The sequence below is a fragment of the Theropithecus gelada genome, chromosome 1 (genome assembly GCF_003255815.1).
Source record: "Theropithecus gelada isolate Dixy chromosome 1, Tgel_1.0, whole genome shotgun sequence".
In the NCBI taxonomy this organism is placed as follows: Eukaryota; Metazoa; Chordata; class Mammalia; order Primates; family Cercopithecidae; genus Theropithecus; species Theropithecus gelada.
In genome coordinates, this window is record NC_037668.1 from 123,461,545 (window position 1) to 123,478,683 (window position 17,139).

Below are 17,139 nucleotides of genomic sequence, written 5' to 3' on the forward strand. Positions count from 1 at the left end.
TGTTTGACTTTTAGTCGTAACACTGGATTTTGAATTAAAATAACAGTGATATTTTAAATTAAAAATTTATTCTTTTGTTCAATCTCTTTAGCAGTTAATTTGAACCTACTGAACTGCTGGAACGTCTGTTATTTTGGAAATAAAGGAGTTTTTTTTTTTTTTTTTTTTTAAGCCAGTTGGCCATATAAGGGATAACTTGGTTTAAATAAGCCTTCATCTTCCCAATTATGTGCTCCTAATTACTCGGGGTCACTGAAATCCCATGGCATCTTCTGAAAAGCATTTTCCCTGCAGTCCATCTTGTTCGGTTTCCTTTCTGTTCCGGGAAGCCAGTATCTTTTCCTTTATCAGATTCCTTTTTTACCAATAGCGGGAATGGTAATGGTGAATGGATGCAGGGTCTTAAAATCAGCCAACTTTGTTCTGACTTCTGTAGGTCAGTGACAGGAGTCACTGCATAACGACCTAAATTCCCATATTTATCTCATGAAATGTGATTTCTCATACAAACAAAAGTTGTGAGAACTCCATGAGCAAGACCAGCTGCTTTTGGGGGCTGCCAAATTTTAAATTGTTACTGGAAAAGCAAAGACCAGGCAAACATCCGAGAGACAGACCTACTGCAGATAAGTATTGTAATCTTGTTCACTATAATCAAAACAGAATAGATTGCTTATTCTGTTACCCTATTGATATTGCTCACATTTTAAAATTTAGGTGCTGGACTCAAGAATGATAATTTCATTAAGCTTCAAGAGTCACATTGTATTGTATGCATCGAATATCACGAAATCGAAAACACTGCAAAGCTAGTGTTTACACCCTTGGGTCATACCCCAACAGCCAAGGATTCCCACTGGCCACCTGCAGCAGGGCTGTCCCCTGTGAAGGCAGGAGACAAACGAGGAGCCTTAGGACACTTTGCTCCCAGGACTTTGGCGCACACTTCCCATGAGTCCTGGTCCGTCAAGTCAACATCCCGAAGCCAGGACTGGCAGGTCCTGACCCTCCCTTTTTGCACCCGTAAGGGGAAGGGCTCGGGAATCCGGACCTTGTCTAGAGTCCCGGCGCCAGTACCAGTTCGGAGGGCATCCTGGAGGTTGTTACTAACCCGGGCCTCTTCCGGGCTTCCCAGACACCAGGGTTGCTAACAGCTCCACGGGGGCGAAGAATTTTATTTTGTTAACTGTGGTTATCTCCAACACTCAGTTCAAACCTGAGCAGGGCAAGGTCTCACCTCGTCTCTCGGTCACTTCCCTGCTTGTTTGTTTCTTCCTAACTCCCAAGTGTCCTTCGCCCAGTTCACTCCCACCTCAGCAGCCCAAGGCTGGGCGGGGACGGTGGGGGTTCGAAGCCTGCAGCTAAACTTAGAGGGTTTCAGGCTTTGCTGGGAGGCTTCCCCGTGCTCAGAAGAGCCGGGGGTAAGCTGGGCGGTCGCCTCGGGTGCAGACAGAGGCGCCGGGCCTCGACCTCCAAGAAAATCTCCAAACCGAGGGTCTGAGCTTCGCGTCTGTAGTTAATGAGCAAGAGCTTCCGGGCGGAACTTCTAAGGGTCCAGCCCGCCCAGTCTCCCCCCGCCCTCACCCCGTCTCGCCCCGCCCACGTTCGTTTCGCTCCGCCCTCGCCCCATCTCGCTCCGCCCCCGTGCTGCCCGGCTGCGGAGGTGCGGGGTGCCCCCGGGTGGCCGCAGGCAGTGCTGCTCCTGGCCAATGGAGGCGGCGGCGGCGGCGGCGTCGGCGGCGGCGGCGGCGGCGGCTACAGCGGAAGGGGAAGCGCTGAGGGGGTGAGGCCCATAGCCATGGCGGAGCTCGTGCGTGAGGAACTCTCGGCCCTGGCCGCGATTTTCTGCGGGCCCCACGAGTGGGAGGTGCTGAGCCGCTCAGGTGACTACCCTCGCGCGGGAGGGACAGGGCGCCCTCAGGGGCCACCCGCGTTCTCTCTGCGGCTCCTCCCCACCACTGAGCCTGGGCACCCCGCCTGGGCCCACGTATGGGGACCGGGTTAGTTGAATGATGGAGTGACACGTCCTGGAGGCCGGAGTGGTGTCGCAGCGGGCGGGAGTTTGAGGCGACCCCAGATACACTAAGAGAGCGGTGCGGCCCACTGGGGCCTCTGCCGCCGGTCCTGCTCCCGGAGCCGCGGGCCCCTGCGGTGCGCGTCCCCAGGCCCTTCCCCAGCCTCCCACCATTCAGATCTCACCCTGTAAAGAAGCGTGTGCTGAGGCCCCCTCGTTGTTCTGTGTCATTCCTAAGCACTATGCCCTAGGCCCACGAGAGCACTCCCCGGTTTTAACTTTACACGGGTATTTGTACGTCTTAAGTTGCAGGAGGGCAGGGTCTGTTTGGTAATAACTCCAGGCACCTAGAATGGTGCTGGCCAGGCACATGGTAGGTAGTTGGTAAATGTTTGTTGACTGAACTTTTTAATTTATCCAGTGCTCAACCTCAACTTTATCTGCATTCTATTTCCAAGTTGTTTGCTTTTCTGATACTTTTTTTTTTTTTAGGTGGAGTCTCGCTCTGTTGCCCTGGCTAGAGTGCAGTGGATCCATCTCGTCTCACTACAGCCTCCGCCTCCCGAGTAGCTGGGATCACAGGCGTGTGCCACCATGCCTGGCTAATTTATATATATAAGATACTTTTAAAAATAATTTTTATATATATATACTTTTTTTTTAGGTGGAGTCTCGCTCTGTCCCCCAGGCACGCGATCTCGGCTCACTGCGGGCTCCGCCTCCCGGGTTCACGCCATTCTCCCTGCCTCAGCCTCCGGAGTAGCTGGGACTACAGAGTAGCTGGGACTACAGGCGCCCACCACCACGCCCGGCTAATTTTTTTAATTTTTAGTAGAGACGGGGTTTCACGGTGTTAACCAGGATGATCTGGATCTCCTGACCTCGTGATCCACCTGCCTCGGCCTCCCAGAGTACTGGGATTACAGGCGTGAGCCACCCGCGCCTGGTCTTCCTATACTTTTTTTTTAGAACACGCTCTTGAGAGCTTTATTAGTCAGTTAGCCCACATTTATTGAATTCCTGCTGCCTGCAGACTTTGTCAGGGTTTCAAAGACACCGCTACCCATGGCCTCTAGGAGCTTACAGTGTAGAGAGGTTCTTTTCACTATTTTTTGATGATAGGTGAAACTTACTGTCCCTGTATGTGGCTTCTATTGAGAAAAAAAAAAAAAAAAAAGCCATTTATGAGAAAGTGCAGTGACTCAGTTTTCACTTAGCTTTCAGATACGTTATGTACATGTTTGGGGCATGAGAGTTATCGTTCTAATGTTATATTGTAGCTACTATTAAAATTGACTTTCTGACCATAAATTGGTTAACCTTTAAGAAGGTTACCTTTAAGAAGGTAGTCTAGGCCGGGCGCGGTGACTCATGCCTGCAATCCCCGCACTCTGGGAGGCCGAGGCTGGCGGATCACCTGAGGTCAGGAGTTCGAGACTAGCCTGTCCAACATGGCAAAACCCCGTCTCTACTAAAAGTACAAAAATTAGCTGGGCGTGGTGGCATGTACCTGTAATCTCCGCTACTCAGGAGGCTGAGGCAGGAGAATCAATTGAACCCGGGAGGCGGAGGTTGCAGGGAGCCAAGATCTCACCATTGCACTGCAGCCTGGGTAACAAGAGTGAAACTCTGCCTCAGGGAAAAAAAAAAAAAAAAAGTAGTCTAAAATTGGGCTGGATGTTGTGAGAAAACCATCTAAGATTAAGATCCTTCATGGTATCCATTGGATGTGTTATTCACTGAAGGACAGGGAGTTGACTTCCATTTATTCCTTCTTGCATTCATCCATTTACATCCACTCATGGGGCACTGTTATGTTCCAGGCACTATGCACCTATTAGTGTAATGGAGTTGCTTTCTTTTTAGTTCCCGGCCTGACTTGCGTCTTTTGAAACAATTGTTTAAAATCCATATGAAGGGATTTACTCACTTTTAGTGTTTTCTTGTCATCCCTCTTCTGATTGGATAATTCTTCACCATCTCCCTCTCTGTCTCCACTGTTCTCTTTAGTGATAATTACTTCTGCCTGAGGCAGCTATTTGAAGAGATCATCAGTTTTCCTAAATTCCTTTATTATGGCTCAGTTGGGATTATCCTGGAAAAATGAACCTGCAATTTCCCATCACACCTTAAAGAACTGGTAATGATCTGGGTCATTAGTACACAGCTGAGCATAAAACACTGCTGAAGGGTCAGAGAAAACCCAAAAATGTAAGCATAGAAAGAAAACAGTTTCTTAATCTTGAGAACACTGTGGACCCTTTATCAGCTGTTAAATTAAGCATGACTTTCAAGCCATGCCTCCTAATTAATTTAATTCAGTGTTCTGGCATCAGTAAGTAATTGAATTATAAAAGAATTCAGTGTAACAACTTAGGACATTTTGTTGCTGAGAGGTAGAACAATTCAGTGATTGAAACGGGGATGTTTGATGTTCACAACTTGGAATTAAGGGTAAGGTAAGGCCTTTTCCCCCCCCCCCCCCCATGGTTTTCGTAACATCTCTTTACAAAGTAAGGACTTCTTTAACAGACCACAGTAAACATGCAGCAGACTGCTGGCTACCACTCACCATCACTGTCAGTTTGGGTTGGAGGATACACGCCTGATACCAGAACACTCTAAACACCAGTTCTTTTCTGGCCTCCCCCAAATAGGGTTCTCCCTTTTGCTGCTGGAATCAGGAGAATGTTGCAGAGGAATTGCATTCCTGGTAACGTGATAACCCAGCAAGACTCAGACTGCTAACCCAAGGATCAACTATTAAGGCCGTAAGATTGAAGAAGCTGAATAATTGGATTCCATTTAGCTGGACTAATTTTATGCTGAGAATTTCAAGGGATTTTATCTGCCTTTTGATCTCTTTACAATGGTTATAGTAAGCTCATAGTAAGAGGCATAACCGTCTCTTAGGGGTGCAAATTAAGTAAGTCCCTACACTCTCATCTACAAGGGAGGGCAATGGATAGACCCCATTAGGGATATTCTGTTTTTTTCTATGCATTGTAGTCAGTCCAGGTGCCAGATTTGATGGGGTGACCTGCCATGTATGTGATACTTGAAATACATCTTACTTGATGAGAGTTACTATTGGTCTTATTTCACAGAGAAGATAACTGATACTTAGACTGGTTAAATAACCACCAGGCTCCAGGTGTATGGGCCTTTGCACTGCATCATGCTCCTTAATAGAGAGATGGGGCTGTTGCATCAGGAAAATAGTTCTTGGAAAGCAAGGAAATACTTGTCCAGAGAGAGAGATAATGAGCACCCAGAGAAAAGACATGAGTGTGAGCCAACTTATGTTCAGAGCAATCCCAAAGGGGAGTGTTTGTGCATATATGTGTGGATCTATGAGAGGCGTGAGATTGGTGTTGTATCGCCATTTTCCTGATGGGGAAATTGAGTGACACAGATTATGTGGCCATAGTCAATGTTCATTTTATGTGGCAGTTGTGCTTCTGGAAATAATCTCACAGATAAAGTTGTAAGATGGGAGAATCCAATATCATGTAGTATGTTTTCACAGAAGCTGCAGAGTGAATTTTTGTATTTTATCAACACTAATGTTCAGATTAGTTTGGATGCTTTTATAAAATAAATCATGACTGTCACACATTGACCCTTCTAAACCTGCTCAGCTCGGTTTTCTGCTGATTGTCGGTATTGAGCTCACTTCTGTAAAACCGATGAGATTGCTACTTTTAGCTTCATTTATTTTTAGTTTTTTTTTTTTTTTTTCTTCTGAAGCTATATTGAAACTTATGTAAAAATCCAACTGAAGCATATAACAAGCACTGGTGTATGCTTGCCTGGGAGCTGCCCAGGAGCAAGAGGAGACAGTCTTGTCTTATCAAGTATGAGAGGGTGCTGGAGGTTTCTTAGTGGTTTTCTTCAAAGTTGTATGTTGAGGATATATAACAATTGCAAAGAAAAAAATACAAATATAGGGAAAGTCAGATGTATATGGTATGTAAATGATTTCTTAATGGGCTCTTAGTGAATCCTGAAGAACCCATTCTCTTCAATTTTACCTTTTTTAAAAGTGTTTTCTGTTATTTGCATTTATAGAGTTTCTGTCGTGTGTTGTATTTTATGAAGTATAATGAAACCTTAAATATAGCATTAGTGTGAATTTGGAGTTCTAAAAGTTTAGTTTCTCTAGTTTGAATTTCTGTTTGGAATGTGGTTAGGAGCATACTTTCAGATGTTTGTAAGGAAGTATAAGGTTTGAAACCTGTTTCAGTTTGTGTTTTAGGTATGAAAATGACACACTTACTATAAGACAGAATGATTTTGGTTAGAAACAAGTAGTCGATTTGTATCAACTTCAACCAGAGGGCAAGACCTATATCTTTTGGTAGGGTCTTTAGCCTTGGACTTAGGAAATGTTAGTTTTCTGGGGGCAAGCCTTAAGTTTTCTAGGGCATAGATGTTTGTTGAGAATGATCAGTTTGTGAATTAAGCTTATTAACTAAAGTTTTGGGGGGCTATGGAGGGGCAGAGATTAGTGTTAGATTTAGAGCATAATTATTTTTCTGCTAATCACTGTTTCTAAGCTGTTAATAACCTTAAAGCAGATAGGGGCAACTTTGTTTTCTTTTTCATTATGGCAAAAAAGAAAACAAAAAATCAGACTTACAGTGCATGTGTTATATGAAAAATTCTGAGGCAAAAAGGAGCCAGTTTAATTGCTTGTACAATGTCAAGCAGATGAGAAATGGAAGAGTACAATACATACTTCTAGAGTTTTCAGGAGAAAATGAGTTTTTAAAAGTATGTAATTTTATTGCCACATTAAATACCAGAAGAATGGAGGATGTTATTGGGCTTGTCAGTTTCTTGTAGAGATGACAGTATCATTTTGTATAATCTTATTTTGCAGCTGGTGGGCAGGGGGATTTACCAAGACCAATTAGGAAGAATGCTAATCCTTTCCAGTTCCTAAAAGAACTAAGGCGGTTTTCTTCCAAACATATAACTAGTATGGGGGTCACAGTTTTCTAACGTGAAAGTCAGGAGTTTCACCCGTTGCTATTCTGTTTGCTGACTAGGACCAGAAAATAACACAGAGAAAAATGAAAATTAGTAAGGACTGACATGGCTGGTTCAATAGCTTTTCAAGACTTTCCCCCTGGACTACCAACATGTTTCTTTCATGTGGTTTCCTGCACTAGAGAGGACTCAGTGGGTGTTTATATGGCACAGGTTGGAGAACATTATGGGTAGTCTCAGGGTCTTGATCAGAAAGGAATTCTTCAAAGTTTGCAGCATAGCATCTTGCTTCAGTGTGGATACATTGCCTTCTTCTGTAGTAAAATCTCTGTCTTCTCCTTATAAGGACCCTTGTGATTACATTCAGGGCTCACCTGGGTAATCCAGGCTAATCCCCCCCATCAAAATCCTTAATTTAATCATGTCTGCAGAGACCCTCTTGCCACGTGAGAGAACATATTCACAGCTTCTGGGGAACAGAATGTACACATCTTTGGGCCCATTATTTAACACAGGTACCAGGGATTTCTGTACCTGTGAGATCCATGATTACAAGCTACTAGCACAATTCCAAAAGCTATATGACTGTAAAGTTTAAAAGTTTTTTTGTATCCCCCCATTTTGGTTGCTGTTTAAAAAGAAAATCAAGATATTTCAGTGCTGGAAAAATGTTAATTTAGTTTAACTACAATAATTCTGGGCATGAAAATACCATGAAATAAGTTTGAAATACCATGGAAGTCATTAGGTGGAACTTAAGGAGGAACTGTGGAACTGGACAAAATTTTAGTAGACAGAAAGTTAAGGGCCTTCTTGGAGATAGTAGGAGCAAGAGGCAGAGATGGAACACCTGAGACTGAGGACATGGTATAAAATGGGTAATGAAGCAAAGAGTGAGGGGAGAGGAAGTCAGAGTGGTAGGCTGGCCCTAGGCGTTGCATGGAGGAATTTGTAATTCATTTCAGTTTGGGAGAGTGGTATTGGGATGATTTGGTGTGGGGAGAGGCAGGCGGCGAGGAGACCACTATTGCAGAAGCCAGAGAAAGGCCTGAATTAGGAGGGTGGAAGGGAGAGAAATTCTGGAGGACTTGTGGGATTTGGCAGTTGAATGCTAAGTATGAAAGGAGGGAAAAAAAAAGTGGAAGGCAGCTTTAAGATTTTATGCCTAGGCCAGGTGTTGTGAATCACACCTGTAATCCCAGCACTTTGGGAGGCCGAGGCCGAGGTGGGCGGATCACCTGAAGTCAGGTGTTTGAGACCAGCCTAGCCAACATGGTGAAACCCCATCTCTACTAAAAACACAAAAATGAGCCAGGTGTGGTGGCGGGCACATGTAATCCTGGCTACTCGGGAGGCTGAGGCAGGCGAATTGCTTGGACCTGGGAGGCGGAGGTTGCAGTGAGCCGAGATCACACCACTGCACTCCAGCCTGGGCAACAGAGCGAGACTCCATCTCAAAAAAAAAAAAAAAGCCTAGATAACTGGAGGAAGAAAGTTGTTTGTGGAATTATGCTTTAGAGAATGCCTGTCATTTAGGGGTTTAGGAAAAGTAGAAAAACAGTGCAGCGATGAGCAGGGATGTAGAAAAAGAACCAGGACACTGTGGTGCCTGGGTGGTAAGGGAAGAGAATTTTGAGATTGGTTCAGCAGGTTCAGAAGCTATAGAAGGGTAGGACTGGATAAGGGCCACAGAATGTGGCTATGTCAGGGGTGCCCAAAGCACCCTCACACTCAGTGATTTGTCAGAAGCACTTATAGGACCCAGAAAAACTGTTATATTCATGGTTGGAGTTTATTGCAGTGTAAGAATACAGACTAAAATGAACAAAGAAAGAGTTGCATGGAATGAAGTCCAGGAGAAACTGGGAGCAAGTGTCCAGGTGTCTCCTCTAGTAGGGTCACACAGACATGCTTAAGTTTCTTAGCAATCATGTGTGACAACATGTGACATGTGCTCCCAACCAGGACAGCTCATTTGAGCCTCCTTGTCAGAATTTTAATTGGGGTCAATCTTGTCAGCATGTAATACTTACGTGATTCATTTCAGCTACTCAGACTCCAGTCTCTAGAGCAAGAAGATTTACCATAAATCACATTTTTAGCCTAAATCCTTTAATCAGACTGTGTGGTCCAACACTTCAGGCATACAAAAAAAAAAAAAAAAAAAAAGAATAAATAAAAAATGAAACCCATACTCTTTTTTTTTTTTGAGATGGAGTCTTACTCTGTTGCCCAGGCTGGAGTGCAGTGACGTGATCTCGGCTCACTACAAGCTTCACCTCCTGATAAAACCCACACTATTAACAGGTAGAATGTTACCAGGACTCTTAGCTCAGCTCTTAGGAGCCAGTCCTGAAGACAGGCTGTTCGTGGGAATGTGCATAATTTGAGCACCCCACTCCTGCTGAGTTTTCTCTTTCTTGCACAGTGGTAATTAGGAGGTCATTGGTAACGTTTGAGAAAGGAGCTTCAGAGACAAGGTATGTCGGAAGCCATGGTACAAGTAGTTGTGAAAAGAGTGGCTTGTGGCAAAATGGATGAGAGAATTATATTTTAAGAAGACTGCAGATGAAAGGATAGAGAATGATAGGTCAGTAGCTTAAGGGAATTAGTAGCACTGAATTTTTTTTTTCATACAAGAAGATAAATATTTTCTTAGTAGAAGAGAGGAATAATTAGAGGGAGGGATAGAAAATACAAGCACTGCCCAGGTGTGGTGGCACACCACCTGTAATCCTAGCACTTTGGGAGGCCAATATGGGAGGATTGCTTGAGGCCAGAAGTTCAATACCAGCCTGGGCAACATAGCAAGGCCCCCATCTCTACAAAAAATAATAATAAAAATTAGCCAGGCATGATGGTACATGCCTGTAATCTCAGCTACTCAGGAGGCTGAGGTGGGAGGACTGTTTGAGCCCAGGAGGTCAACACTGCAGTGAGCCATGATCATCCCACTACACTCTAGCCTGGGTGACAGAGTGAGACCCAGTCTCAAAAAGCAAACAAAAACAAAAAACAAGCACAAGACCAGTGATAGGGTTTCCTGTGGAAGGGAGGAAGACACTTCTTTCTCAGATAAAACAGTTAAAAAGAGCAAGATGATTAAAAATAAAAAAAGTGTAATCAAGTGGCCCAGCAGTTCTTAGGTAGCAATGACAACTGCAGTTCCTTGGTCACTAGCACACTTCCATGGATTCAGCCAGTAAGGAGACAGTGAACCCAGATGGATTTGGACAGTCACTGCTTACTGCACAGCAGGCAGCATTAGCTTCGTGTTCACATTGATTCTCCTTGTCCCCCAAGTTCAATGGTGTGATGTGGAGGTAGGCTGAGGTGCATACTATGCATTCAGTGGGTCTTTGTTATAGCTGAGGGGCAGTGAGCTTAGGAACCCTCTGGTCTTATGAGGGGGCTGCTAGTGATCCTGCTCAATCTTTGTCCTGAAGGAGTATGTTACCTTATATTGCTTAGGAAACAAATCTGCCCCCTGACCTGGAGGGAGAAACTCTAGCTTCTAAGGCTGTTGGTTATACACATGTCCTTGAACAAAGCTGTTGATGCCCTTTTTTCAGAAGGCATTTAGAAATGCTAGATTGTGGCCGTCTGACCTGCACACACTGACCTAGCGATGGATGAGAGATGTACACTGACACAGATATTTTGCCTGTCAGTGTGGCTAAGGGGGTTCTGCTCCTGAATCTGCAGTGTGGGCCCCAATAAGCCGGCGAAGTTCACATTTATTTAGTACAGATTGACAAAGGCGACGAGTAAACACCACTAGTGGGTAATTAACATTGCCATCCCCTCGCCCGCCCCCAGTAGAGAGCAGTCATGCACCCATGGAAAATCAAAGGTTGGTCTTAGGACCACATGAGTAAACAAGTTATTTAGGTAAACTCCCCCACATTCCCTTGTTATTTGCTCTTTTGCTATCAACTCAAGGTAAAGAGGATTAGGCTGCTTTCAGCCAAATCTTTTACTGAAGCTATGCAACGCCCCCGGCCTTCCAAGAAGGTTTGTGACTATTTCCTATAACTATCTTTTAATTTTTCTTCTACAATTTTTCCCACCACTCTGACTGAACGCCCACTCCGGATCCCTGGAGAATTATCTACCAACACAGACATTTATGTTTATATAAATTATATGTACATGTATATGTATGCATATTTATGAATAAAGATGAATAAAGAAATGTTTAGGTGTAGAAGAGAAGTCAAGGAAGATCACTTGGAATATATCCCCGCTCTCGTGTTCTGAAACACTGGATTGAGTCAATATGATGGGATCTGTGTCTTACCTATCATTTTCCCTCAGAGACTAGTACAGTGCCTTGAGCTTAGTAGGTGTTCAGTGAATGTTGAATGATGAATGATTGAAGATCTTTAAAAGTTCTCCTCCTCCTTGAAGAGAGAATGTCAACTCTCTAGATGATTACTAGAAAGTTTATTCAGCCTAAATGGTCATATGTTGTCTGCAGTTATGTTTGTAATGTCTGTTTTACATATTGAAATGTACTCTTTTAACATAGGCAGCCTACTTTAACAATAAAATATTTTTTTAAAAAGGATAAGTACTTAGGCTGGGTGTGGTGGCTCATGCCTATAATCCCACCACTTTGGGAGGCCAAGGCGGGCGGATCACCTGAGGTCAGGAGTTTGAGACCATCCTGGCTAACATGGAAAAACCCTGTCTCTACTAAAAATAAAAAAATTAGTTGGGCATGGTGGCACATGCCTGTAATCCCAGCTACTCTGGAGGCTGAGGCAGGAGAATCATCTCCTGAACCTGGGAGGCGGAGGTTGCAGTGAGCCGAGATCATGCCACTGCACTCCAGTCTGGGCGACAGAGACTCTGTCTCAAAAAAAAAAAAAAAAAAAAAAAAAAAAGGATAAGTAACTAGATAGAAGAAGAAGGGATTTTGAGAAGCATAATGGGTTTTGGAGGAATGTACAAAGTTACATTTGGAAAATTTTTCTTATGAAATACACCTATTTATAACGGTTAACTGTCTGTGTTTCCAGATGATGTTCTAAAATAGTCGTTCCTTGCAGCTGGTACTGAAGAGTATATGAAAGAAAAACTCTATAACAGATGTATCTGGTCCTGTATGAATCAATGTCTGTAGCAATGGCTTTTATATATGTGGAATCAGAAGGCTAGGAAGCAGTTTTAATGTTCTATAAAATGGGGATACATTCAGGTTTCAGTTGCTGAGGCTGTTGAGCAGCAGTCCAGGTATGAAAATAGGAAAGATTTGACTGCTTCTCTCATGCAGAGGAATAAAGCAAAGGCACATGCAGAGGGAAGTAGGGGTGGAGAGAGGCAAGTTAGCTTCAGAGAGATTTATTTGCACCCAGTTCTGTTCTACTCAGCCTGACGTTTTATCATCTTTTTGAAAAGTTGCGTGAAGTGGTGTGGAACACATCAGAGGGTGAAGCCAAGCAAATCTGAAAGAGAGCAGAGGATTTCATATGATATCCTATGTATGCTTTCCCCTTCCTTCTTAGGAGCTGGAAGAAGCAGAATTGATGTCCACTCAATTTCAGTTCATCTTGCCACCTTCATGTTACACTGATACTAATATATTTGAAATAAGAAGAGAACATTCCAGGCAGTTACTGTGTCACATGCAGTCATCAGTTTCTCTGCAACCCTACAACCACAGGGGATTCCATTGTTTGCTTTGACTTGGACTTCCCATAAAATGACTTTCGTTGGATTTAGTGTATAATTTTTAAATTAATTACTGATTTTGTATATACATGGTATTGTATCTTTGAAAGCGCATATGAGTTTATTAGGGATTTTCAGAATTATCAACTAAGTCTGGCTAGAAAAAAAATTATCTGATGAAAAACCTTTCTGGTAACTTAATAAAAATGGAGTGATAGCAAGTGTAAATGACAGTTAAGTCCTGGGCGCTGGTGTGTGTGAATACATGAATACATGTGTATGGTTGAAGGAAATAATTTGTGAATCATAGCTTTCCTAGTATTACGTGTCCCTTCATAAAATAGCTCAAAGTTTTCTCATGAAAAATAAATTGACGTTTGAGACAAAAGTTTGAACTTCCTAGTGTTCCATTCAAATTAAATAATGTACAGCTAATGATTATTTTTGGATGCCTTTCAGAGACAGATGGGACCGTGTTCAGAATTCACACAAAAGCTGAAGGATTTATGGATGCGGATATACCTCTGGAATTGGTGTTCCATTTGCCAGTCAATTATCCTTCATGTCTACCTGGTATCTCGGTTAACTCTGAACGGTTGACCAGGGCCCAGTGTGTGACTGTGAAAGAGAAATTACTTGAGCAAGCAGAGAACCTTATGTCAGAGCCTATGGTTCATGAGCTGGTTCTCTGGATTCAGCAGAATCTTAGGCATATCCTCAACCAACCAGAAACTGGCAGTGGCAATGAAAAGTGTACTTTTTCAACAAGCACGACCATGGATGATGGATTGTGGATAACTCTTTTGCATTTAGATCACATGAGAGCAAAGACTAAATATGTCAAAACTGTGGAGAAGTGGGCTTCAGATTTAAGGCTGACAGGAAGACTGATGTTCATGGGTAAAATAATACTGATTTTACTACAGGGAGACAGAAACAACCTCAAGGTGCCAAAAAGTTAAATGTTGAGTATGAATCTGGCTATTTTCTGCTTAAAATGGTGTGTCTTTAAGTGTGTTTTGTAACAATGGGATAGATTAATTATTAAGATGTTTCTGCTTTCATTGTTACCATCTTAATGGATCTTCCTTTTCTTTTTAAAGAATGTCTGACTGCTAATTACAAGTACAAACTTGCAAAGCTAAGAATAAGATTACATTTTAAAAATCATGTTACTTAATAAAGTGACAGGTTTTTTAAAAGCTCTGTGGCACATGAGTGTTTGTTTCTGTAATTAGCTATGAGCTTGAACTTTATAAATGTGCACTAAAAGTTTGTGCATATTAATACTTCTTCCCATAGTTAGGCACAACAAGGTGTGTATTTGTGGATAGTCTGCAAGATTTGTAACTTTCTGGCTGTTAAAAATACATTCTGACACTTTAATTTGGTATCTATAATACCTGGAAACAGGAGCTTGTCTGTTATAACTGAGATTTCATGTTAGTAGAAGTAGAATCATTAGGGCTGTCAACTTGTCACCTCCTACCTAACTTTTGCTTTCCACCTGACTTGTTTCAGCAGTTGCTTTCAAAATCATCATCTTCTTCAGATTTTTCAAGTTCTTATTCTAATCTCATCTGACCTGTTTTAGGTGGGACAAGATGAGGAAAACTTTTTTATATTTTAAATCTTAGAAGAGCTACAAATCACTTAATAGGTTTTATACTTTCAGATACGTTAGGTCACGAATAATTACATTTGAATTTATTTAAGACAAATTTAGTGTGAACAGCCTATAATCTTAAAGATTTGTAGAATAATGACCTAGTTTTTTCATGATGGGCTCTTATCACAAAACTACTTTGGCATTTGGTTAACCAGACTCATGCTGGGTTAAACTATATAGATACAACAGTAATTCGGATTTAATACATATCTTGGATTGGGGCTGACTGAGGAACCTCTTGTTTTAAAGTGATTTGTAGTATATCTATAACGTTTGATCCTTTTGGGTAAAATAATAGCTGACAAAAAATAAATACAAATTAATTTTCTTGCTCATCTTTACCTAAAAGGCTCAGATTTCTCTTTAAGCCAGCTCAGGAATATTAGGCTAAACACAGCTATTTTGCAGATGTTGTTACTCAGATTGAAACATCAATTAATTAACAAGTATTTATTTATATTTACTAGAACCCTGCTAATGTAGAGAAATAATACTTTTTTAGGAGATCTTTTTTCAGCTCTCTCTAAAATGTCATTTTATATAAATTTCTCATATTTTTATAAGATTGTATACTAGGATTGAGGATGTATAGGTACGTATTTATAGATGCTATCAATTTGGAATGCTAAGTGCTGTGTGCCTGGTAATGTCATTTAGCTGCTGAATTTGTAATAGTAAGAACAGTGGCTTGTGCTCTCAAGCGTGCCATGGTGCTATATCCAGGTACTCCTCTAGTGCTTTGCATGTATTATTTCATTTAATCAGTACAACTTCCCCATGAGGTAGATCCTGCTATTAATCCCATTTTATGGAGAAGGCAACTGAGCCACAGAGGATTTAAGTAACCAGCCAAGAGTAAGAACTAGTAGGCAGTTCAATCCAGATTTAAACTTGGGGAGTTGGATTATATTGTTCTTTACTCCTGTATTCACCACTACATTATTCTGCCAAGTATGTAAAAACAAGTATGTAAAAATTCTTACTGCTTGATTTAAAAAAGGGGTATTCTTTAAGCATGAAAATAAGCCTACAGGTTTATGGCTCCTTTACAATTAGGACTTTAAGATTCAGAGTAAGACACGTATTTAATGTACTGATTTATTATTTAGGAGTACCTGATTCTTCAGAAAACCTCCAAAGTAGATGTGGACTCAAGTGGAAAGAAATGCAAAGAGAAAATGATTAGTGTGCTGTTTGAAACAAAAGTACAGACAGAACACAAAAGGTATAATTTAGTACTATTGCAGATGGAAAAGCAACTGAATCGATAATTATACTCTGACAAATCTAGGCATATTCATGAGTTTCTCTTGTATAATGCAGGTTTCTGGCATTTGAAGTCAAAGAGTATTCAGCGTTGGATGAATTACAAAAGGAATTTGAAACTGCAGGACTTAAGAAGCTTTTCTCCGAATTTGTACTTGCGCTGGTAAAATGAAATGGAAGACAGGAATCTTTTAGTAAAATAGCAGTGTTTTTGTTGTTTTTGCATTGGATTTTGGGAGTGGTTAACTGAAATAGTCACCAGGGAGCAATTTTAGTTTCTCTGAAGCAAAATGATAGGCATCATTCTAACTTCAGGAACAAAAGCCAGTTCTGTTTTATGAAATATTAAACATGAAGAAAACTTGTATATTCTAATGTTTGCCAGGAAAGACTAGGTTCAGTAGATGAGACATTATTTAAAAGACACATTCAAAAACACGGTAAATGAACACTTGTTTTTATAGACAATATTTGTTTGGAACTATGTAATTTTCTGGCTAATTTTCTTGTAATTAAATGATTTTTTAAAAAGAGATTTGTTTTCATGTTTACTTTTTCTATGTTTATATTTTTAGCATTTGATCACCATTTTCCCCCATTCAGCTTATGTCTAATGTTTTAATAAATGTTAAGAAAAATATAACACCGATTTTTTTTTATGGAATTACATAAATTGTTAGTTTAAATACAAAGTTCTATAGGACCAGATTTACAGTTGCTTTTTGAGGGTGTTTTAGAATAGCATGATACTTGCTAGCCTTAGGACTAGAGATTTGATTCCAATTAAAATTCTTATTTGAAAAATTGAACTTCTTGTTTTATAAGAAGAGAAATGTTCATACAGAATGAACCTGCCTTGCTAGATGGAGGAAATTATATAAAAATACTATTTTTATTATGAAATCTGTCAAAATATGGTAAAATATATTTATCATGAACTAATGAGAGAAGAAGCCATAAAACTTATATTAAAATCTGTAATAAAATATAAGTAGACATTTATATCTCAGAAAGGATATTTGTACACATGAAGCCACCTGGGCTGCTAAAATAAGGGGCTGAGTCATGGAAGAAAGGCCAAGTGAATCCCTTTCACTGCCACCTATGAAGTATAGTGGTATCATTATACAATTGTAACTGATGGGGGAGGGAAGTGAGGAGAATGTGGCTTGCTGAGCGGTGTTTCCTGACAGTAGTGTTCTGTGATGATGTCAGTTCAATCTGATTGTCTTATTTTCAGGTACCTTTGTAATTTAATTATACCTATCTGTTGATTATTTTATGGGTTTCTTTAATGAGGAGATGTTCAGTTTATTTACTCTTATTCTAGTGTGTGGTGTGTGTGTGTGTGTGTGTGTGTGTGTTTTGGAGAACTGGTAAATGTAGTTAGATTATTCTATGGCAAAAGCATGTAGAACAAGGAGAAGCTACCCTTCTGGTACGCAGAACTGAGAAAATAGGCTTGAAAATTTGGGGTTGCTCATTATTACCCCTTCATTTGATTTACTGAAGTTTCAGT

General features: G+C 41.2%; 1 protein-coding gene across 5 annotated transcripts; it reads left to right on the forward strand.

Annotated features, from left to right (window-relative positions):
- Positions 1–1,717: 1,717 nt before the first annotated feature.
- On the forward strand, positions 1,718–16,151 carry RWDD3 (RWD domain containing 3). Of its 5 annotated transcripts, XM_025359375.1 has the most exons (5): positions 1,771–1,883; positions 7,069–7,201; positions 13,145–13,632; positions 15,464–15,579; positions 15,678–16,151. In XM_025359375.1, exons 3-5 carry the CDS (start codon positions 13,192–13,194, stop codon positions 15,790–15,792), a joined length of 672 nt encoding a protein of 223 aa, XP_025215160.1. In that variant the 5' UTR covers positions 1,771–1,883; positions 7,069–7,201; positions 13,145–13,191; the 3' UTR covers positions 15,793–16,151. The 5 variants fall into 5 exon arrangements, 4 of the variants coding, with proteins under 4 accessions (XP_025215149.1, XP_025215168.1, XP_025215180.1 ...); XR_003115922.1 differs by lacking the exon at positions 7,069–7,201 and having other exon boundaries at positions 1,718–1,883; positions 13,145–13,649; XM_025359364.1 differs by lacking the exon at positions 7,069–7,201 and having other exon boundaries at positions 1,718–1,883.
- The last annotated feature ends 988 nt before the right edge of the window (positions 16,152–17,139 follow it).

Coding starts and splice junctions, on each gene's coding strand:
- RWDD3 (XM_025359364.1), top strand. CDS start 1,799: ATGGCGGAGCTCGTGCGTGAGGAACTCTCGGCCCTGGCCGCGATTTTC. Junction 1,884..13,144: donor GGAGGTGCTGAGCCGCTCAG/GTGACTACCCTC, acceptor GATGCCTTTCAG/AGACAGATGGGACCGTGTTC. Junction 13,633..15,463: donor GAGACAGAAACAACCTCAAG/GTGCCAAAAAGT, acceptor TTTATTATTTAG/GAGTACCTGATTCTTCAGAA.